Source organism: Salvelinus namaycush, chromosome 11, assembly GCF_016432855.1.
Source record: "Salvelinus namaycush isolate Seneca chromosome 11, SaNama_1.0, whole genome shotgun sequence".
In the NCBI taxonomy this organism is placed as follows: domain Eukaryota; kingdom Metazoa; phylum Chordata; class Actinopteri; order Salmoniformes; family Salmonidae; genus Salvelinus; species Salvelinus namaycush.
This window is the reverse complement of record NC_052317.1, coordinates 38,838,451-38,861,638: the sequence shown is the minus strand read 5'-3', so window position 1 is coordinate 38,861,638 and position 23,188 is coordinate 38,838,451. Positions and strand designations below refer to the sequence as shown.

General features: G+C 48.3%; 1 protein-coding gene across 1 annotated transcript in view; it reads right to left on the bottom strand.

The window, feature by feature from the left end:
• slc1a7a (solute carrier family 1 member 7a) overlaps positions 1 to 22,775 on the bottom strand; it is an 82,484-nt gene extending 59,709 nt beyond the window's left edge. The window contains exons 1-2 of the mRNA XM_039003268.1: positions 22,635 to 22,775; positions 6,008 to 6,087 (exon numbers count right to left, since the gene is read on the bottom strand). Coding sequence (XP_038859196.1) covers positions 6,008 to 6,087; positions 22,635 to 22,775 — 221 coding nt within the window. The remainder of the gene's footprint in view (positions 1 to 6,007; positions 6,088 to 22,634) is intronic.
• Between the last annotated feature and the right edge of the window lie 413 nt (positions 22,776 to 23,188).

The window sequence follows — 23,188 nt, the reverse complement described above, 5'->3', positions numbered from 1 at the left end:
AGAGAGAGAGAGAGAGAGACTGGGATGTGGTAAAGAGAGAGAGAGAGAGAGAGAGAGAGAGAGAGAGAGAGAGAGAGAGAGAGAGAGAGAGAGAGAGAGAGAGAGAGAGAGAGAGAGAGAGAGAGAGAGACTGGGATGTGGTAAAGCTGTCCAGCTCTTGTTCGCTGCGTGGGGTTGGGTTGGGCGATGTGGTGACTTCCCAGGGAACGGCACATCAGGACGACAAGGGCTGACCCACATACAGAAACAGATAGGTGTACAGCTCTCCGTCTCTCTCTGTCTCTCTCCGTCTCTCTCCGTCTCTCTCCGTCTCTCTCTGTCTCTCTCTGTCTCTCTCCGTCTCTCTCTGTCTCTCTCTGTCTCTCTCTGTTTCTATGTATATCCTCATTATGTCTTATTGACATCATCGAGTTGCAGTCAGGGACTGACTGACTAGTAGATAAACTGCATGTCTGATTCCTTCTTCCTCCACTCCATCTAAACCCAGCAGGAAGCATACTGCCTGCTTCCCTCCTAGACATCCCTCCAACATAGCAGGAGGCCAGGGTCAGGTCAGGATAATGGTCTGTGAAAATAAATAAAGATAAATGCACTTCCTTGACTGATTAGAATTTGAAGGAATCCCTCACGTGCCTGGATAGAGCCTCTTTGGCAGGAAAATTTGCATGGACTAAAGTGAATTCCTCCTGTGTGTGAATGGATGACTAGAACATTGAGGGACCCTGGCTCTTCTGCTCAGAGGGGAGGAGGAGGGAGGGAGGGATGGAGAGGGGGAGACAGAAAGGGGGGAGAGGAGAGAGAGAGAAAGAAAGAAAGAAAGAAAGAAAGAAAGAAAGAAAGAAAGAAAGAAAGAAAGAAAGAAAGAAAGAAAGAAAAAAAGAAAGAAAAAAAGGGGGATAAACTTCTCATCCAGTATTTGCCGTATCAGGGACTGTAAGTAGCTTATTCCGCAAAGTATCCTGTATGTCAAATCAAATTAGAGTTTATTGGTTGCGTACACAGATTTGCAGACGTTATTGCAGGTGTAGCGAAATGCTTGTGTTTCTAGCTCTAACAGTGCAGTAATACCTAGCAATAATAAATATAAAAACAATAAACACGTAACCCAGAAAAATTAAGAAATTACGAAATATCAGAACGAGCAATGTCAAAGACCAGAATATAAATAAATATATATACTGTATATACATATAATGGTGTGTAAAGACAGTATGGACAGTATATGAATAGAAAAGGTTTATACAGCAGTAGTTACATAGGATGAGCCATGACTAGAATACAGTATATATAGTGCATTCGGAAAGTATTCAGACCCCTTGACTTTGTCCACATTTTGTTACGTTACAGCCTTATTTTAAAATGTATTAAATAAATTGTTTTCCTCATCAATCTACACACAATACCACATAATGACAAAGCGAAAACAAGTTTTTGAAATGTTTGTAAATGTATAAAAATAAAAAAATTAATACCTTATTTACATAATTATTCAGACCCTTTGCTATGAGACACGAAATTGAGCTCAGGTGCATCTTGTTTCCATTGATCATCCGTGAGATGTTTCTACAACTTGATTGGAGTCCACCTGTGATATATTCAGTTGATTGGAGAAGATTTGGAAAGGCACACACCTGTCTACATAAGGACAGTGCATCTCAAAGCAAAAACCAAGTCATGAGGTTGAAGGAATTATCCGTAGAGTTCCAAGACAGGATTGTGTCGAGGCACAGATTTAGGGAAGGGTACCAAAACATTTCTGCAGCATTGAAGGTCCCCAAGAACACAGTGGGCTCCATCATTCTTAAATGAAAGAAGTTTGGATCCACCAAGACTCTTCCTAGAGATGGTCAAACTGAGCAATCAGGGGAGAAAGGCCTTGGTCAGGGAGCTGACCAAACACGTTTGTCACTCTGACAGAGCTCCAGAGTTCCTCTGTGGAGATGGGAGAACCTTCCAGAAGGACAACCATTTCTGCAGCACTCCACCAATCAGGCCATTATGGTAGAGTGGCCAGACAGAAGCCACACCTCAGTAAAAGGCACATGACAGCCCGCTTGGAGTTTGCCAAAAGGCACTTAATGGACTCTCAGACCATGAGAAACAAGATTCTCTGGTCTGATGAAACCAAGATTGAACACTTTGGCCTGAATGCCAAGCGTCACGTTTGGAGGAAACCTGGTACCAGCCCTACAGTGAAGCATGGTGGTGGCAGCATCATGCTGTGGGGATGTTTTTCAGCGGCAGGGACTGGGAGACTAATCAGGATCGAGGGAAAGATGAATGGAGCAAAGTACAGAGAGATCCTTGATGAAAACCTCCTCCAGACCGCTCAGGACCTCAGACTGGGGAGAAGGTTCACCTTCCAACAGGACAACGACCCTAACCACACAGCCAAGGCAACGCAGACGTGGCCAGAACATTGACTAAGGCTAGTTAGTGGTGACTGTTTAACAGTCTAATGCACCTGTACTGTCTCCGCATTCTAGACGGTAGCGGGGTGAACAGGCCGTGGCTCGGGTGGCTGAGGTCCTTGATTATGTAATCAGTCCAATTGCATGATTGTTACTTTGTTTTTCTCTGGTCGACATCACTCTCCTCGTGTAGCCAACTCACAGAGGGCACGGCGAACTTTCTCCGGTCGACATCACTCTCCTCGTGTAGCCAACTCACAGAGGGCACGGAGTACTTTCTCCGGTCGACATCACTCTCCTCGTGTAGTCAACTCACAGAGGGCACGGACGACTTTCTCCGGTCGACATCACTCTCCTCGTGTAGCCGACTCACAGAGGGCACGGAGGACTTTCTCCGGTCGACATCACTCTCCTCGTGTAGCCAACTCACAGAGGGCACTGAGGACTTTCTCCGGTCGACATCACTCTCCTCGTGTAGTCAACTCACAGAGGGCACGGAGGACTTTCTCCGGTCGACATCACTCTCCTCGTGTAGCCAACTCACAGAGGGCACGGAGGACTTTCTCCGGTCGACATCACTCTCCTCGTGTAGCCAACTCACAGAGGGCACGGAAGATTTGGGACCAAAATAGAGCAGAGGTGGAGAGAATCTAGCCAGTTCACCATAATCAAACCCCATAAAAGGAATACAGATTTACAGCACAGCTCTGCAACAGAAATATAGTTACCGGTTTCTTCTCTGTGAGTAGAATGCAGATGAAAATCATTTCGATGTAGCATTTGTATAACTTCTTATGGATAGGGGGCAGCATTTTCACGTTTGGATGAAAAGCATGCCCAGAGTAAACGGCCTGCTACTCAGTCCCAGTTGCTAATATATGCATACCATTAGTAGATTTGGATGGAAAACACTCTGAAGTTTCTAAAACTGTTTGAATGATGTCTGTGAGTATAACAGAACGCATATGGCAGGCAGAAACCTGAGAAAAAATCCAACCAGGAAGTGGGAAATCTGAGGTTGGTCGTTTTTCAACTCATTCCCTATTGAAGATACAGTGGGATATGGGTCATGTTGCACTTGCTAAGGCTTCCACTAGATGTCAACAGTCTTTAGAACCTTGTCTGATGCCTCTACTGTGAAGTGGGGCCGAATGAGAGTGGAATGAGTCAGAGGTCTGGCAGAATGCTTTGATCTCGTGACGCTCATTCATGTGAAAGCGACCTCTGTTCCATTTGCTTTTCTGAAGACAAAGGAATTCCGGTTGGAACATTATTGAAGATTTATGTTAAAAACATCCTATAGATTGATTCTATACTTAGTTTGACATGTTTCTACGACCTGTAATATAAGTTTTTGGACTTTTCGTCCGTACTTTCCGCTGGACTTGCACGCGCGTCGTGAGTTTGGATTTGTTTACCAAACGCGCTAACAAAAGGAGCTATTTGGACATAAATGAAATTTATGGAACAAATCAAACATTTATTGTGGAACTGGGATTCCTGGGAGTGCATTCTGACGAAGATCATCAAAGGTAAGTGAATATTTATAATGCTATTTCTGATTTATGTTGACTCCAACATGGCGCATATCTTCTTGGGTTGTGTTGGTCTCTGAGTGCCGTAGTCAGATTATTGCATGGTTTGCCTTTTCCGTAGAGTTTTTTTGAATTCTGACACAGCGGTTGCATTAAGGAGAAGCATATCTTTAAATCTGTGAATAACACTTGTATCTTTTGTCAATGTTTATTATGAGTATTTCTGTGATTTGATGTGGCTCTGTGCAAATTCACAGGATGTTTTGGAGGCAAAGCCAAATGTAAACTGAGGTTTATGGATATAAATATGAACTTGATCGAACAAAACATACATGTATTGTGTAACATGTTGTCCCGGGAGTGTCATCTGATGAAGAATATCAAAGGTTAGTGATTCATTTTAGCAATATTTCAGCTTTTTGTGACTCCTCTCTTTGGTTGGAAAATCGCTGTATGCTTTCTGTGACTAGTTGCTGATCTAACATAATGATATGTTCTGCTTTCGCCGAAAAGCTTTTTTGAAATCGGACACTGTGGTTGGATTAACAAGAATTTTATCGTTAAAATGGTGTCTAATACTTATATGTTTGAGAAAATTGAATTATGAGATTTCTGTTGATTGAATTTGGCGCCCTGCAATTTCATTGGCTGTTGGCGAGGGGTTCCGCTAGCGGAACAGGGTTGGACAGGATAATAATTGCTTGTCCCAGGTCTGCATCTTTACCATTCTCTAGCATAAAAGCCTTACATAAACACCAAAAGATGTGAATTTCTTAATCATATTTGTAAATTTTTTATATATAAACCCCAACAATGCAACAATGAGGAAAGGCAACTCACAGGAGTTAATTATTCCAGGGGGTTTCAAACCTCTCCTCGGGACCTCCAGCGGTTCCATATATTTTAACTATTCCCACAGCTAACAAACCTGATTTCACTTTTTAACTAAACCATCAAGCCCTTGAATCAGGTGAATCAGTTGAATCAGGTGAATCAGGTGAATGAAGTGAATCAGGTGAATGAGGTGAACCGGGTGAATCAGGTGAATCAGGTGAATCAGGTGAATCAGGTGAATCAGGTGAATGAAGTGAATCAGGTGAATGAGGTGAATCGGGTGAATCGGGTGAACCGGGTGAATCAGGTGAATCAGGTGAGCTAGTTCATGACTATAGTGAAACGTCTGAGGGTCTCCGAGGAGAGGTTTGATAACCATTTAGTTAGGCAATACAGCAGCACCAAGAGACGTGGGACCAGGGTAGTGAGGACAGCCTTAGGCTACGACATGTTGTGCTTCACCACAGCAACTCCTTTGATCTACAGGGTCCTCAACCTGTGACACGGTTGGTTGTGTGAAAACTTGTTTAATAATAATGTTTCGTCACAGTGGCAGGCACACCATATTATGTGTTTTAACATACTGTACATTGTTTCTGGGTCTTAAAGGTTCCTTCGACTACACCGTATGGCCACACAGGGCTGCCACAGTACTATATGGGACAACAGCCATGGATGATTACCACTGGACTGAATGCATTTAAATTCACAAAGTATATAGCAACGTTCACTTCACACATATTTCTCCACAGCCATGTATGACGTACGAACCGTGTACACTCACAGTTCGTCAACAGCAGCACAACTGCATGACCTGAAAGTGGAAACTTCTAAAAACAAAAGAAGCCATTTGTAGGACATACTGCAGCTAGTTCCCAAGTCTGAGGAAGAGAACACGAAGGTAGATGAAAACACACACACACCAGAATATTATGTCGTGTTCTTTTCCTCAGCAAAAAATACTTTTCAATTACCATGAATACTACTCTCCACACATAGCACCCACATCACAGTACACTGTGTTTGAAGGGGAGAACCAGTATAATAAGCATCAAAGGTTTCCAGCTGACTCTCTGCTTGAGTAAGGACAGTATGCCAAGGAGGAACTTTTGTACTGTGCGTGTGTCTGTGTCCGTGCGTACATGCGTGTGTTGTGGTTGTGAGGGGGGGGGGGGGGGGGGGGGGGGGGGACCTGTGTGAACTACCCAGCATGCCTTCTGTTCCTACCTGGAGACGACAAGGGGAAGAATGAGCATCTTTAACATCCTCATCAGGAGCTCTCCAGGAAACTGGAAATACTTCACCTCCTACAGAAACACAGAGAGGACACACAGAGCAGACGTTAGTTAGGGTAGATAGATACAGTAAGTATACAGTAGGTTGGGTTTCCATTTACCTGAGAAACATCTGGAGCATCCCAAAAACATATTGTTACCTAAATCAATGAACGTATGTAAATGTTGCTTTCTCATATGTCAAGTGAAGGTTGATTGGTTGACGTCAACTATTTCGCTACTAATGTGAATATTTCAACACCATAGTGCCCTCAAAGCTCATCACTAAGCTAAGGACCCTGGAACTAAACACCTCCATCTGCAACTGGATCCTGGACTTCCTGACGGGCCGCCCCCAGGTGGTGAGGGTAGGTAGCAACACATCTGCCACGTTGATCCTCAACAATGGAGCCCCTCAGGGGTGCGTGCTCAGACCCCTCCTGTACTCCCTGTTCACCCACGTCTGTGTGGCCAGGCACGACTCCAACACCATCATTAAGTTTGCAGTGGTAGGCCTGATCACCGACAATGACGAGACAGCCTATAGGTAGGAGGTCAGAGACCTGGCCGGGTGGTGCCAGAATAACAACCTATCCCTCAATGTAACCAAGACTAAGGAGATGATTGTGGACTACAGGAAAAGGAGGACCGAGCACGACCCCATTCTCATCGACAGGGCTGTAGTGGAGCAGGTTGAGAGCGTCAAGTTCCTTGGTGTCCACATCACCAACAAACTAACATGGTCCAAGCACACCAAGACAGTCGTGAAGAGGGCACGACAAAGCATATTTCCCCTCAGGAAACGAAAAAGATTTGGCATGGATCCTCCGATCCTCAAAAGGTTCTACAGCTGCAACATCGAGAGCATCCTGACTGGTTGCATCAATGCCTGGTACGGCAACTGCTCGGCCTCCGGCTACAAGGCACTACAGAGGGTAGTGCGTACGGCCCAGTACATCGCCGGGGCTAAGCTGCCTGCCATCCAGGACCTCTACACCAGGCGGTGTCAGAGGAAGGCCCTAAAATTTTTCAAAGACCCCACCCACCCCAGTCATAGACTGTTCTCTCTACTACCGCATGGCAAGTGGTACCGGAGTGCCAAGTCTAGGACCAAAAGGTTTCTCAACAGTTTTTACCCTCAAGCCATAAGACTCCTGAACAGTTAATCAAATGGCTACCCGGACTATTTGCATTGTGTGCCTGTATGTAGCCTCGCTACTGTTATAGCCTTGCTACTGTATATAGCCTCGCCACTCTTATTTTTCATTTTTCAATATTGTTCACCTAATACCTATTTTTTACTTACAAATTTCACTGTTGATTAGGGCCTGTATGTAAGCATTTCACTCTAAGGTCTACACCTGTTGTAATCGGCGCACGTGACAAATAAACGTTGATTTGATTTGGTCCCAAACCGTCATTTTAATCAGGTTGCCAGTACAGGTGTAGGGAGGTGGTCCTCGGGAGGGTTTCAGTACAGGTGTAGGGAGGTGGTCCTCGGGAGGGTTTCAGTACAGGTGTAGGGAGGTGGTCCCAGGAGGGTTTCAGTACAGGTGTAGGGAGGTGGTCCCAGGAAGGTTTCAGTACAGGTGTAGGGAGGTGGTCCCAGGAGGGTTTCTGTACAGGTGTAGGGAGGTGGTCCTCAGGAGGGTTTCTGTACAGGTGTAGGGAGGTGGTCCTCAGGAGGGTTTCAGTACAGGTGTAAGGAGGTGGTCCCAGGAAGGTTTCTGTACAGGTGTAGGGAGGTGGTCCTCAGGAGGGTTTCAGTACAGGTTTAGGGAGGTGGTCCTCAGGAGGGTTTCAGTACATGTGTAGGGAGGTGGTCCCAGGAGGGTTTCTGTACAGGTGTAGGGAGGTGGTCCTCAGGAGAGTTTCAGTACAGGTGTAGGGAGGTGGTCCCAGGAGGGTTTCAGTACAGGTGTAGGGAGGTGGTCCTCAGGAAGGTTTCTGTACAGGTGTAGGGAGGTGGTCCTCAGGAGAGTTTCAGTACAGGTGTAGGGAGGTGGTCCTCAGGAGGGTTTCAGTACATGTGTAGGGAGGTGGTCCCAGGAGGGTTTCAGTACAGGTGTAGGGAGGTGGTCCCAGGAGGGTTTCAGTACAGGTGTAGGGAGGTGGTCCCAGGAAGGTTTCAGTACAGGTGTAGGGAGGTGGTCCCAGGAGGGTTTCTGTACAGGTGTAGGGAGGTGGTCCTCAGGAGGGTTTCTGTACAGGTGTAGGGAGGTGGTCCTCAGGAGGGTTTCAGTACAGGTGTAAGGAGGTGGTCCCAGGAAGGTTTCTGTACAGGTGTAGGGAGGTGGTCCTCAGGAGGGTTTCAGTACAGGTTTAGGGAGGTGGTCCTCAGGAGGGTTTCAGTACATGTGTAGGGAGGTGGTCCCAGGAGGGTTTCTGTACAGGTGTAGGGAGGTGGTCCTCAGGAGAGTTTCAGTACAGGTGTAGGGAGGTGGTCCCAGGAGGGTTTCAGTACAGGTGTAGGGAGGTGGTCCTCAGGAAGGTTTCTGTACAGGTGTAGGGAGGTGGTCCTCAGGAGAGTTTCAGTACAGGTGTAGGGAGGTGGTCCTCAGGAGGGTTTCAGTACATGTGTAGGGAGGTGGTCCCAGGAGGGTTTCTGTACAGGTGTAGGGAGGTGGTCCTCAGGAAGGTTTCAGTACAGGTGTAGGGAGGTGGTCCCAGGAGGGTTTCTGTACAGGTGTAGGGAGGTGGTCCTCAGGAGGGTTTCAGTACAGGTGTAAGGAGGTGGTCCCAGGAAGGTTTCAGTACAGGTGTAGGGAGGTGGTCCTCAGGAGGGTTTCAGTACAGGTTTAGGGAGGTGGTCCTCAGAAGGGTTTCAGTACAGGTGTAGGGAGGTGGTCATCAGGAAGGTTTCAGTACAGGTGTAGGGAGGTGGTCCCAGGAGGGTTTCAGTACAGGTGTAGGGAGGTGGTCTCAGGAGGGTTTCAGTACAGGTGTAGGGAGGTGGTCCTCAGGAGGGTTTCAGTACAGGTGTAGGGAGGTGGTCTCAGGAGGGTTTCAGTACAGGTGTAGGGAGGTGGTCCCAGGAGGGTTTCAGTACAGGTGTAGGGAGGTGGTCTCAGGAGGGTTTCAGTACAGGTGTAGGGAGGTGGTCCCAGGAGGGTTTCAGTACAGGTGTAGGGAGGTGGTCCTCAGGAGGGTTTCAGTACAGGTGTAGGGAGGTGGTCTCAGGAGGGTTTCAGTACAGGTGTAGGGAGGTGGTCCCAGGAGGGTTTCAGTACAGGTGTAAGGAGGTGGTCCCAGGAGGGTTTCAGTACAGGTGTAGGGAGGTGGTCCTCAGGAGAGTTTCAGTACAGGTGTAGGGAGGTGGTCCTCAGGAGGGTTTCAGTACAGGTGTAGGGAGGTGGTCCCAGGAGGGTTTCAGTACAGGTGTAGGGAGGTGGTCATCAGGAAGGTTTCAGTACAGGTGTAGGGAGGTGGTCATCAGGAAGGTTTCAGTACAGGTGTAGGGAGGTGGTCCCAGGAGGGTTTCAGTACAGGTGTAGGGAGGTGGTCCTCAGGAAGGTTTCAGTACAGGTGTAGGGAGGTGGTCATCAGGAAGGTTTCAGTACAGGTGTAGGGAGGTGGGGACAGGAGGGTTTCAGTACAGGTGTAGGGAGGTGGTCCTCAAGAGGGTTTCAGTACATGTGTAGGGAGGTGGTCCCAGGAGGGTTTCTGTACAGGTGTAGGGAGGTGGTCCCAGGAGGGTTTCTGTACAGGTGTAGGGAGGTGGTCCTCAAGAGGGTTTCAGTACATGTGTAGGGAGGTGGTCCCAGGAGGGTTTCAGTACATGTGTAGGGAGGTGGTCCTCAGGAGGGTTTCAGTACAGGTGTAGAGAGGTGGTCCTCAGGAGGGTTTCAGTACAGGTGTAGGGAGGTGGTCATCAGGAAGGTTTCAGTACAGGTGTAGGGAGGTGGTCCTCAGGAGGGTTTCAGTACAGGTGTAGGGAGGTGGTCCTCGGGAGGGTTTCAGTACAGGTGTAGGGAGGTGGTCCCAGGAGGGTTTCAGTACATGTGTAGGGAGGTGGTCCCAGGAGGGTTTCAGTACATTTGTAGGGAGGTGGTCCTCAGGAGGGTTTCAGTACAGGTGTAGGGAGGTGGTCCTCAAGAGGGTTTCAGTACAGGTGTAGGGAGGTGGTCCCAGGAGGGTTTCAGTACATGTGTAGGGAGGTGGTCCCAGGAGGGTTTCAGTACAGGTGTAGGGAGGTGGTCCCAGGAGGGTTTCAGTACATGTGTAGGGAGGTGGTCCCAGGAGGGGTTCAGTACATGTGTAGGGAGGTGGTCCTCAGGAGGGTTTCAGTACAGGTGTAGGGAGGTGGTCCTCAAGAGGGTTTCAGTACAGGTGTAGGGAGGTGGTCCTCAGGAGGGTTTCAGTACAGGTGTAGGGAGGTGGTCCCAGGAGGGTTTCAGTACATGTGTAGGGAGGTGGTCCCAGGAGGGTTTCAGTACATGTGTAGGGAGGTGGTCCTCAGGAGGGTTTCAGTACAGGTGTAGGGAGGTGGTCCTCAAGAGGGTTTCAGTACAGGTGTAGGGAGGTGGTCCCAGGAGGGTTTCAGTACAGGTGTAGGGAGGTGGTCCTCAGGAGGGTTTCAGTACAGGTGTAGGGAGGTGGTCCTCAGGAGGGTTTCAGTACAGGTGTAGGGAGATGGTTCCAGGAAGGTTTCAGTACAGGTGTAGGGAGGTGGTCCTCGGGAGGGTTTCAGTACAGGTGTAGGGAGGATGTCCTCAGGAGGGTTTCATTACAGGTGTAGGGAGGTGGTCCCAGGAAGGTTTCAGTACAGGTGTAGGGAGGTGGTCCCAGGAAGGTTTCAGTACAGGTGTAGGGAGGTGGTCCTCAAGAGGGTTTCAGTACAGGTGTAGGGAGGTGGTTCCAGGAAGGTTTCAGTACAGGTGTAGGGAGGTGGTCCCAGGAAGGTTTCAGTACAGGTTTAGGGAGGTGGTTCCAGGAAGGTTTCAGTACAGGTGTAGGGAGGTGGTCCTCAGGAGGGTTTCAGTACAGGTGTAGGGAGGTGGTCCTCAAGAGGGTTTCAGTAAATGTATTGGTTGGGGTCAATTACCTACATCCACTACACAGGTCACGACCACTAGACTTGTTATTTACCAAGTGGTAATACAAGTGTACCGGGTAATTGCCATTGCAAAAGTAAATAGAATTTGGGAACCTATTTTTCCTTTAATGGGAACAATATCCTTTATATTACAGCAAGGTGCCTGATTTGTCCCTTTCTATTAAGATTTGTCGAGAGAGCCTGTATGGCACCATTCCCGATGAACAGATTGTGGTTTATAATCACGTACTATATGTTACAGCTACTGCTGCAGCAATAGCCTTCAGGTTGATGTCCATTGCAGTAATACACGACTGCAGTACATGTATAAATGGTGCCAAGTTTGACGTTCTTGATACAATGCATGATACATGTTGTCATATAGGTTTCAGCTTCTCGATGTATCAACATGAGCAACGGAATATGTCCTTGGTGAAAAGAAACTTTTAAGAATAGTAACCATCACAACCACCACCATCATCATCATCATCATCAATATTGTTTCGTCAGGAAAGAGTAACAGATTGTATCTTCTGCATCCCAAATGACACACTATTTCCTATTTATGTGCACTACTTTTGACCACTATCCTATGGGTCTGGGCAAAAGTAGTCCACTATGTAGGGAATAGGGTGCCATTTGGGACACGCCGTGTGTGTCCAGAGAGTTTCCCTATAGCTCTTCATAGGATCCCTATAGATCTTAACTTGTGTACATAATTGTACAATAATTATACCCTTGCCATGCAAGTGTCGTTGAGTAACCTAAAGAAAATAAAACAGCACGGATGTTCAGGTCCTAATTGATCTCCTGTGAGAAAAGCTTGGTGGAGAAGAAAAGAGGTCTGTTAATAGCCAAATGTCTGCCTGAGGAGAGAAGAGGTCTCTTAACAGAAGGAAGACCTGGCAGAGGATGCTGGGGATTAAACATGTTACGCCATGTGTCTGACTGTTACAAAATAACAATTCTTAATCTCTTTACTTTTAATGTTGATCTGTACTTCTATAGTTCTCCATTTGCAACTCACGGGCAATACAGGCAGTCTTGTGTTTTTGTGTTGGTAAAATGTATCACCTACATGTATTATTTGAAGAGGATAGAGAGACAGAGGTATAGTTAGGAAGAGGGAGAGCAGAGGGAGAAGGATAGAAGAGACAGGAAGGAATAGAGAGACAGAGAGGATGTGGAAAGAGAAAGGGAGGGAGGGAGGGAGGGAGGGAGGGAGGGAGGGAGGGAGGGAGGGAGGGAGGGAGGGAGGGAGGGAGAGAGAGAGAGAGAGGGAGAGAGAGAGGGAGAGAGAGAGAGGGAGGGAGAGAGGGAGAGAGAGAGAGAGAGCGAGAAAGAGAGAATGAGCGAGAGAGAGAGAGAACGAGGGAGGGTGGGAGAAAGAGAGACAAAGAGAGAGGGGGAGAGAGAGAGAGAGGGGGGGGGGAGAAAGGGAGGGAGAGAGAGAGAGGGGGGGGAGAGAGAGAGGGAAGGGAGAGAGAGAGAGAGAGGGGGGGCGAGGGAGGGAGAGAGAGAGAGGGACTGGGAGGAGAGAGAGAGCGAGGGAGATGGGGAGGTAGAGCTAGAGAGAGAGGGGGGGGGAATAGGAGAGAGCGAGAGAGAGAGAGAGAGAGAGAGAGAGAGAGAGAGAGAGAGAGAGAGAGAGAGAGAGAGAGAGAGAGAGAGAGGGAGAGAGAGAGAGAGAGGGACAAAGAGGGAGAGGGAGAGAGCAAGAGAGAGGGGGAGGGAGAGAGAGAGAATAGAAATTTGAACACAATAAGGCAGGATGATTAAAACTGCTGAAGAGCTTTAGCTACTGATAAGTATTAGAAAGGGGGGTCAGAAAGAGAGGGAGGGGGAGAAAGGCAGGAGGAGAGGGAGAGCTTATTTTGCCTTTTTTAGATCAGGATCACTGCAGTCAAATGTCAGGCTGATTAGTGTGTGTGTGTGTGTGTGTGTGTGTGTGTGTGTGTGTGTGTGTGTGTGTGTGTGTGTGTGTGTGTGTGTGTGTGTGTGTGTGTGTGTGTGTGTGTGTGTGTGTGTGTGCATGTCTGTGAGACTTGGGTGAAAAACACACACACGCACACAAACAGCTGGCATCGGGCCCTGGCATCTGCCGCCACAGGACAAACAGGCTGGCATGTGCCATGTGGCAAACACACACACAGTTATAACTCCTTAATACAAATGTTAATGAATGAAAAACCCAGTGACATTCTGGGACGTTGATCCTATCATGACCAATTCATGATTGCTAACACTTGATGGTTCCTGTTGTCAAGGGCAATTCCACGATAACGGATGCCAAACTAAAAAAACGTTGATTTCAAAGTTTAACGAACCATACAACTCTATGCACAAGCAGAATTTCCCAAAACTCTGTTAAATATCTGCTCCTAGTTAAGATTCAAAGATGTCTGCAAAAATAATTGGGTGTCAAAAATCTATTTTGGTTATTGAAACAAGGTAAGGGGCTCCCGAGTGGTGCAGCGGTCTAAAGCACTGCATCTCAGTGCTAGAGGCGTCACTATATTACCTGGTTCGAATCCAGGCTGTATCACATCCGGCCGTGATTGGGAGTCCCATCGGGCGTCGTACGGGGTTAGGGTTTTTTCATTAACGGAATTTCACCATGGCTCCCTAATCCGTACTGTACAGAAATGCAATGATATGAATGTCATTCTCTCTACATGTCGGTTCTCATGGGTCCTTTAACATAGAAACGTCCTCATGCATCTGTTAGGGGAGTCAAAGGGCAGAGAAGTACTTAGAGTAGCTCAGAGGCTTTTAAAGTATTTTAAGTGGATATCTAGATTTGGGGAGATCAGGATTGAGTACCAAATGGCACCCTATTTCCTATATAGTGCACTACTTTTGACTAGAGCCCTATCGGCCCTGGTCAAAAGAAGTGCACTCCATAGTGGATAGGGTGCCATTTTGTACTCAGAGGTCAATTTGAGCCAGTTGCTGTTAAAGGCATGACATGTCTTTCCAGTCTCTCAAATGAAGCAAATTAATCGGGTTAATCTGGCCAATAAAGGAATCCACAGATTATATTAGATTATCCTGCTGCCATAGACTAGACTAGAGCATTCTGAGTTGGAATTACACAGTGGGTAACATCGGTAAGAAAAGGAAAGAGCTGCAATAAGCGTCAAGCTGGGGAATAACTACCCTTGTTATGGTGCATAGAAACCATTGCTATCGCTCTGTGTGAGAAACAAATACGAGAAATACAGAGCAAACAAACATTAAACATTTCCTCCCTCGATATGTGTGTGATCCTGTAGACGATGATCTGTACATTGTCTTACGTCAGGTCGTGTCACTCCTATGCAACGGACATGAGAGTGGGGGTGGGAGAGGGGGATACGAAGAGCGGGATACGGAGAGTGGTGGTGGAAGAGTGGGGGTGGGAGAGGGGGGGTGTAGGAGCGGGTGTGGGAGAGTGGGATACGAAGAGTGGGGGTGGAAGGGTGGGGGTGGGAGAGTGGGATACGAAGAGTGGTGGTGGAAGAGTGGGATACGAAGAGTGGGGGTGGAAGAGTGGGATACGAAGAGTGGGGGTGGAAGGGTGGGGGTGGGAGAGTGGGATACGAAGAGTGGTGGTGGAAGAGTGGGGGTGGGAGAGGGGGATACGAAGAGTGGTGGTGGAAGGGTGGGGGTGGGAGAGTGGGATACGAAGAGTGGGGGTGGAAGAGTGGGATACGAAGAGTGGGGGTGGAAGGGTGGGGGTGGGAGAGTGGGATACGAAGAGTGGTGGTGGAAGGGTGGGGGTGGGAGAGTGGGATACGAAGAGTGGGGGTGGAAGAGTGGGATACGAAGAGTGGGGGTGGAAGAGTGGGATACGAAGAGTGGGGGTGGAAGGGTGGGGGTGGGAGAGTGGGATACGAAGAGTGGGGGTGGAAGAGTGGGATACGAAGAGTGGGGGTGGAAGGGTGGGGGTGGGAGAGTGGGATACGAAGAGTGGTGGTGGAAGAGTGGGGGTGGGAGAGGGGGATACGAAGAGTGGTGGTGGAAGAGTGGGGGTGGGAGAGGGGGGGTGTAGGAGCGGGTGTGGGAGAGTGGGATACGAAGAGTGGGGGTGGAAGGGTGGGGGTGGGAGAGGGGGGGTGTAGGAGCGGGTGTGGGAGAGTGGGATACGAAGAGTGGGGGTGGAAGGGTGGGGGTGGGAGAGTGGAGGTGGGAGAGTGGGGGTGGGAGAGGGGGGGTGTAGGAGCGGGTGTGGGAGAGTGGGATACGAAGAGTGGGGGTGGAAGGGTGGGGGTGGGAGAGTGGAGGATGTAGGCAGTGCACTGTGTACCTATCCACCCTTGATAGGAGTCACTCCTCAACTCCTCAACTCCTATTTACTATACAATACTGGCTACCCCTCCTGCCCTCATGACCATCCCATGTCCTAATCAAAATGTCTCTTTTCAACCATTTTCTAACCACTATACCTCACAAGAGGTAGGAAAAGAGAGAGAGAGAGAGAGAGAGAGAGAGAGAGAGAGAGAGAGAGAGAGAGAGAGAACACCATGCATTGGCTGAAACAACAGTATGATCCTGCTTACCACTCAAATATTTGCTTTGCTTTTCCTCCATAGTACAGCCTAATCTATGTCAAATAATGCTACTGGATTCCCTACTACGACTGGGATTGTCTGTGTTTGAAGAGGATTTGGAACTGTAGAATTGTAGAATTGTAGAACTGGAGAACTGGAGAATTGGAGAACTGGAGAACTGTAGAACTGTAGAACTGTAGAACTGGAGAACTGTAGAACTGTAGAACTGGAGAACTGGAGAACTGGAGAACTGGAGAACTGACCTAGGGGCCTTTGTCAAGGAGACCACAGCCATAACAGAAGGTAGGAAGGAAGTGCATGGCACAGTAACAAAAACCAACCACATCCAACTTGGTCAGCCATTGAAACTAAGAAAGGACTGGATATTTCTGGGAGGCCATCTAGAGGAGGCTTGTGGTACTGCGGGTCCATCTCCACCAGGTCGAGCAGAAAAACAGCACATTTGAAAAGGTATGTTTTAAACAAAAATTCGGAGACAGAAGAATAGCTATTGAGGAACTACAGAAAAACACAAACCTTCCCAATGCACCGTAGAGCCCTCTTACCTCCATAGTACAGCCTAATCTATGTCAAATAATGCTACTGGGTTCCCTACTACGACTGGGATTGTCTGTGTTTGAAGAGGATTTGGAACTGTAGAATTGTAGAACTGGAGAACTATTATTTCTCTGCCTGATATAATGTACTCTCCAGAGTCTCCTCCCCCACTATAATGTACTCTCCAGAGTCTCCTCCCCCACTATAATGTACTCTCCAGAGTCTCCTCCCCCACTATAATGTACTCTCCAGAGTCTCCTCCCCCACTATAATGTACTCTCCAGAGTCTCCTCCCCCACTATAATGTACTCTCCAGAGTCTCCTCCCCCACTATAATGTACTCTCCAGAGTCTCCTCCCCCACTATAATGTACTCTCCAGAGTCTCCTCCCCCACTATAATGTACTCTCCAGAGTCTCCTCCCCCACTATAATGTACTCTCCAGAGTCTCCTCCCCCACTATAATGTACTCTCCAGAGTCTCCTCCCCCACTATAATGTACTCTCCAGAGTCTCCTCCCCCACTATAATGTACTCTCCAGAGTCTCCTCCCCCACTATAATGTACTCTCCAGAGTCTCCTCCCCCACTATAATGTACTCTCCAGAGTCTCCTCCCCCACTTACACGACTGCACGTTTTTGGGGCTAATGTTTAAAACATAGTGCATTGAAGAAACAGGATGTTCAAAGGAAACCAACAGGAAGGATTTATACAGGACCAGTCAAAAGTTTGGCAACACCTACTAATTCAAGGTTTTTTTCTTTATTTTTACTATTTTCTACATTGTAGAATAATAGTGAAGACATCAAAACTATGAAATAACACATATGGAATCATGTAGTAACCAAAAAAGTGTTAAACAAATCAAAATATATTTTATATTTGAGATTCTTCGAAGTAGCCACCCTTTGCCTTGATGGCAGCTTTGCACACTCTTGGCATTCTCTCAACCAGCTTCATGAGGTAATCACCTGGAATGCATTTTAATTCACAGATGTGCCTTGTTAAAAGTTAAATTGTGGACATTCTTTCCTTCTCTATTCGTTTGAGCCAATCAGTTGTGTTGTGACAAGGTAGGGGTGGTATACAGAAGATAGCCCTATTTGGTAAAAGACCAAGTCCATATTATAGCAAGAACAGCTCAAATAAGCAAAGAGAAACAACAGTCCATCATTACTTTAAGACATGAAGGTCAGTCAATGCGGAACATTTCAAGAACTTTCAAAGTTTCTTCAACTGCAGTATAAGAACGATAAGGCGCTATAATGAAACTGGCTCTCGTGAGGACCGCCACAGGAAAGGAAGACCCAGAGTTACCTCTGCTGCAGAGGATAAGTTCATTAGAGTTACCAGACTCAGAAATTGCAGCCTAAATAAATTCTTCACAGAGTTCAAGTAACAGACACATCTCAGATGTTCAGAGGACACTGTGTGAATCAGGCCTTCATGGTCAAATTGCTACAATGAAACCACTACTACAGGACACCAATAATAAGAAGAGACATGCTTGGGCCAAGAAACACGAGCAATGGCCATTAGATCGGTGGAAATCTGTCCTTTGGTCTGCGTCCAAATTTGAGATTTTTGGTTCCGACCTCCATGTCTTTGTGAGACGCAGAGTAGGTGAACAGATGATTTCCGCATGTGTGGTTCCCACCATGAAGCATGGAGGAGGAGGTGTGATGGTGTGGGGGTGCTTTGCTGGTGACATTGTCTGTGATTTATTTAGAATTCAAGGCACATTTAACTAGCATGGCTACTGCAGCATTCTGCAGCGATACGCCATCCCATCTGGTTTGTGCTTAGTGGGACTGTCATTTGTTTTTCAACAAGACAATGAACCAACACACCTCCAGGCTGTATAAGGGCTATTTGACCAAGAAGGAGAGTGATGGAGTGCTGCATCAGATGACTTGGCCTCCACAATCACCTGACCTCAACCCAATTGAGATGGTTTGGGTGAGTTGGACCGCAGAGTGAAGGAAAAGCAGCCAACAAGTGCTCAGCATATGTGGGAACTCCTTCAATATTGTTGGAAAAGCATTCCAGGTGAAGCTGGTTGAGAGAATGCCAAGAATGTGCAAAGCTGTCACTCAAGGCAAAGGTTGGCTACTTTGAAGAGCCAACCTTTGAGAAATATCCATGTTGTTTTATAACTTGACAGTATTTTGTCCCTAAGAAACCTTGCTTTTCTAATATGATCCATTACTCTCTGCAGAGCCTGTCATCTTCGGATGTATACATGTATTTATATATAATGTATAGCGTCACATATGTAGGACCTTAATTTGATCATCCTGTTGCAGGATAACTTTTTAACAAGGCTTCTGAAGTTTGTAACTTCAACTTTGAAATTTCTGACTTGATTTTCCTTTACGAAAATTGTATCAACCCTTACAAAAAAGTCCATGAATTATAATTAGCATAATCATTTGCATGTCTTGTTGCTGCAGGATTATTTTCCTGCTGTAGCAAACTGGCTCAAATTAAGATCCTATATCTAATCAAATAATTTATTTTATTAGTCACATGCTCCGAATACAACAGGAATTCACCTTACAGTGAAATGCTTACTTACGAGCCCCTAACCAACAATGCAGTTAAAAAAAATATGGATAAGAATAAGAAATAAAAGTAACAAGTAATTAAAGAGCAGCAGTAAAATAACAATAGAAAGACTGTATACAGGGGCATACCGGTACAGAGTCAATGTCCGTGGCACCGGTTAGTTGAGGTAATATGTACATGTAGATAGAGTTATTAAAGTGACTGTGCATAGATGATAACAACAGAGAGTGGCAGCAGTGTTAAAAAAAGGGGGGGGGGGCAATGCAAATAGTCTGGGTAGCCATTTGATTAGGTGTTCAGGAGTCTTATGGCTTGGGGGAGCCTCTTGGACCTAGACTTTGTGCTCCGGTACCGCTTGCCGAGCGGTAGCAGAGAGAACAGTCTATGACTAGGGTGGCTGGAGTCTTTGACAATTTGTAGGGCCTTCCTCTGACACCGCCTGGTATAGAGGTCCTGGATGGCAGGAAGCTTAGCCCCGGTGTTTTACAGGGCCGTTCACACTACCATCTGTAGTGCCTTGCAGTTGGTGGCCGAGCAGTTGCCATACCAGGCAGTGATGCACCCAGTCAGGATGCTCTCGATGGTGCAGCTGTAGAACCTTTTGAGGATCTGAGGACCCATGCCAAATCTTTTCAGTCTCCTGAGGGGGAATAGGTTTTGTTGTGCCCTCTTCACGACTGTCTTGGTGTGCTTGGACCATGTTAGTTTGTTGGTGGTGTGGAACTTGAAGGAACTTGAAGCTCTCAACCTGCTCCATTGCAGCCCCATCGATGAAAATGGGGGAGTGCGCTGTCCTCTGTATCAAATTATACATACATTCTTGTTTAATTGCATCAATTATTATAATTACACACCGGTATACAACATAATGAGACAGTTTCTTATTTCATTGCAGCAATTATTATGATGACACACTGGTACACAATTTAAACGTTTATTTTCATAACACACAGGACTGATTGAGTGTCGCACCCTACATGTGTAACATTAGCACAGCTGATTGTGTACATTGTGTGCAGTAATTCTCTTTGTAAAGGTAACTTGAACAGGATGCCCTCAAACTAATTACAGTATTACAGTAATTACAGTATATTGTGTTATGTATCTGATAAACATTGAATGTCTAGCGGGAAACGCTGCCGCCTGCAACACGTCACCTACAGCGTGGGTTCTGGTTAGGTATCCCGACCCGAACCCACCACTACTCTGCATCTGCCTTCCTCTCTGTATCCCCATGTCATTTTTTATTTTTATTTTTACAATTGTCTCTGTCCAATTAAAGTGAATATACCAGCACTATAAAAATATTAAAAAATAACAAGCAAACAGCCAATAACACCAGTGTGCTGCGTTTTAGCCCATCTATGTGACTGACAGCAAAGCCTCAACAGCCACTAGCAATCCTTAATCTCATCAATTATCAGACCGATGAGAAGTCTGAGACAGATGTGAAGTCTGAGACCGATGAGAAGTCTGAGACCAATGAGAAGTCGCCTATTTTGTCCACAGACAGGACAAGTGAAGCCAAACAAATCCACAGGGATGGGATCCGTTGGCATTACCCAACAGCATGAATCACCACATGAGTTGAAGTGTCTGGAAGTGCTAGGTCTAGCCGCTAAACTACAGCAGCCATTGGTACTGCAACATTACAGAGCTCGTCTGTACAGCAACAGCTTATAGAGCTTATAAGTCTTTCTCTACCCACCTCAGCTCTCAAACACGTACTGTAACACTCACAGACCTAGCTGCAACATGAGTGAGCACAACACAAAACGTTCAAAACACGTTCAAAAGATGTAATTCAAACAATTTTGCTCACCCTTCAATCACACAGGTGAAATAAGGTTGGTATTGTCACTTGCTAGGACAACAATGTGGGTTATAGGTAGGTGGGACAAAAGCCGTCTGTGTGAGGACAGGTTAGTGTATTGTTTTGGGGTATTTTTTGGAGGACACTGAAGGGTGTTTTTCAGTGCTAGGGGGACAAAGGGACCAGTGGACAGGGAGGACCAACAAGGGACAGAGGGACCAGTGGACAGGGAGGACCAACAGGGGACAGAGGGACCCATGGACAGGGAGGACTAACAGGGGACAGAGGGACCAGTGGACAGGGAGTAGCAACTGGGGACAGAGGGACCAGTGGACAGGGAGGACCAACAGGGGACAGAGGGACCAGTGGACAGGGAGGACCAACAGGGGACAGAGGGACCCGTGGACAGGGAGGACCAACAGGGGACAGAGGGACCAGTGGACAGGGAGGACCAACAGGGGACAGAGGGACCAGTGGACAGGGAGGACCAGCAGGGGACAGAGGGACCAGTGGACAGGGAGGACCAACAGAGGGCTTTCGGGATAGTGGAGGGGTGGGGGGTTGGACAGACAGAGGGTTTTAGGGATAGTGGAGGGGTGGGGGGTTGGACAGACAGAGGGTTTTAGGGATAGTGGAGGGGTGGGGGGTTGAGAGTCCTTTAGGGACGGTGGGGCGAGGGAACAGGTCCTTTAGGGACGGTGGGGCGAGGGAGCAGGTCCTTTAGGGACGGTGGGGTGAGGGAACAGGTCCTTTAGGGACGGTGGGGCGAGGGAACAGGTCCTTTATGGGACGGTGGGGCGAGGGAACAGGTCCTTTAGGGACGGTGGGGCGAGGGAACAGGTCCTTTAGGGACGGTGGGGCGAGGGAACAGGTCCTTTAGGGACAGTGGGGCGAGGGAACAGGTCCTTTAGGGAAGGTGGGGTGAGGGAACAGGTCATTTAGGGACAGTGGGGCGAGGGAACAGGTCCTTTAGGGGGGGTGGGGCGAGGGAACAGGTCCTTTAGGGAGGGTGGGGCGAGGGAACAGGTCCTTTAGGGAAGGTGGGGTGAGGGAACAGGTCATTTAGGGACAGTGGGGCGAGGGAACAGGTCCTTTAGGGGGGGTGGGGCGAGGGAACAGGTCCTTTAGGGAAGGTGGGGTGAGGGAACAGGTCCTTTAGGGACGGTGGGGTGAGGGAACAGGTCCTTTAGGGACGGTGGGGCGAGGGAACAGGTCCTTTAGGGGGGGGGGGGCGAGGGAACAGGTCCTTTAGGGGGGGTGGGGCGAGGGAACAGGTCCTTTAGGGAAGGTGGGGTGAGGGAACAGGTCATTTAGGGACAGTGGGGCGAGGGAACAGGTCCTTTAGGGGGGGTGGGGCGAGGGAACAGGTCCTTTAGGGAAGGTGGGGTGAGGGAACAGGTCCTTTAGGGACGGTGGGGTGAGGGAACAGGTCCTTTAGGGACGGTGGGGCGAGGGAACAGGTCCTTTAGGGAGGGTGAGGCGAGGGAACAGGTCCTTTAGGGAGGGTGGGGCGAGGGAACAGGTCCTTTAGGGAGGGTGGGGCGAGGGAACAGGTCCTTTAGGGAGGGTGGGGCGAGGGAACAGGTCCTTTAGGGAGGGTGAGGCGAGGGAACAGGTCCTTTAGGGAGGGTGGGGCGAGGGAACAGGTCCTTTAGGGAGGGTGGGGCGAGGGAACAGGTCCTTTAGGGAGGGTGGGGCGAGGGAACAGGTCCTTTAAGGACGGTGGGGCGAGGGAACAGGTCCTTTAGGGACAGTGGGGCGAGGGAACAGGTCCTTTAGGGAAGGTGGGGTGAGGGAACAGGTCCTTTAGGGACAGTGGGGCGAGGGAACAGGTCCTTTAGGGAGGGTGGGGCGAGGGAACAGGTCCTTTAGGGAGGGTGGGGCGAGGGAACAGGTCCTTTAGGGAGGGTGGGGCGAGGGAACAGGTCCTTTAGGGAGGGTGGGGCGAGGGAACAGGTCCTTTAGGGACGGTGGGGTGAGGGAACAGGTCCTTTAGGGACGGTGGGAATAACTATTGAAGGGAGGGTTTTGGTTGGGGGAGGGAACAGGACACCCTGCAGGTGTTTGACACTGACCTGGTCTGAGAGCTGCTTGCCCCGCAGGTGGAAGCCCATCATACAGCCGATGACAACGGCCAACACAGACAGGATGAGGAGCCCGTTCTGCGCACACACATTCTTTACCCGACCCCAAACCTCTGCAAAGTTCACCGCCATCCTGACTCCCCCGGAAAGTCCTCCACAGTCCCTGGCTGGTCACTCACTCCACCAGAGTCCCTGGCTGGTCACTTCACTCAGCCATAAAGAGCAAGGTCTATATGGGACACGCAACAGACCGGACGGCGATAGAAGATGGGGGAGGAGATATGGAAACAGAGAGCCTTGGAGAGAAGGGAGGGACTGAAGAATGAAAGAGAGAAAAAAGACTGAATTGGGGAAGAGATGGATTGAGAGAAAAGGGAGTAGGTGGAGGAAGTAGAGGTTGGCCAAAACAAAGGGAAGAAGGCAGTAGTTGTCCTCCTCGGATAAAGCACTTTAGGGGGTTTCTGCGATGAAGCTCTCTCTATCATTCCACACAGGACTAAGAGCATCACACTTTCCAGGCACACACACAGTATTTCTCTCTCTCT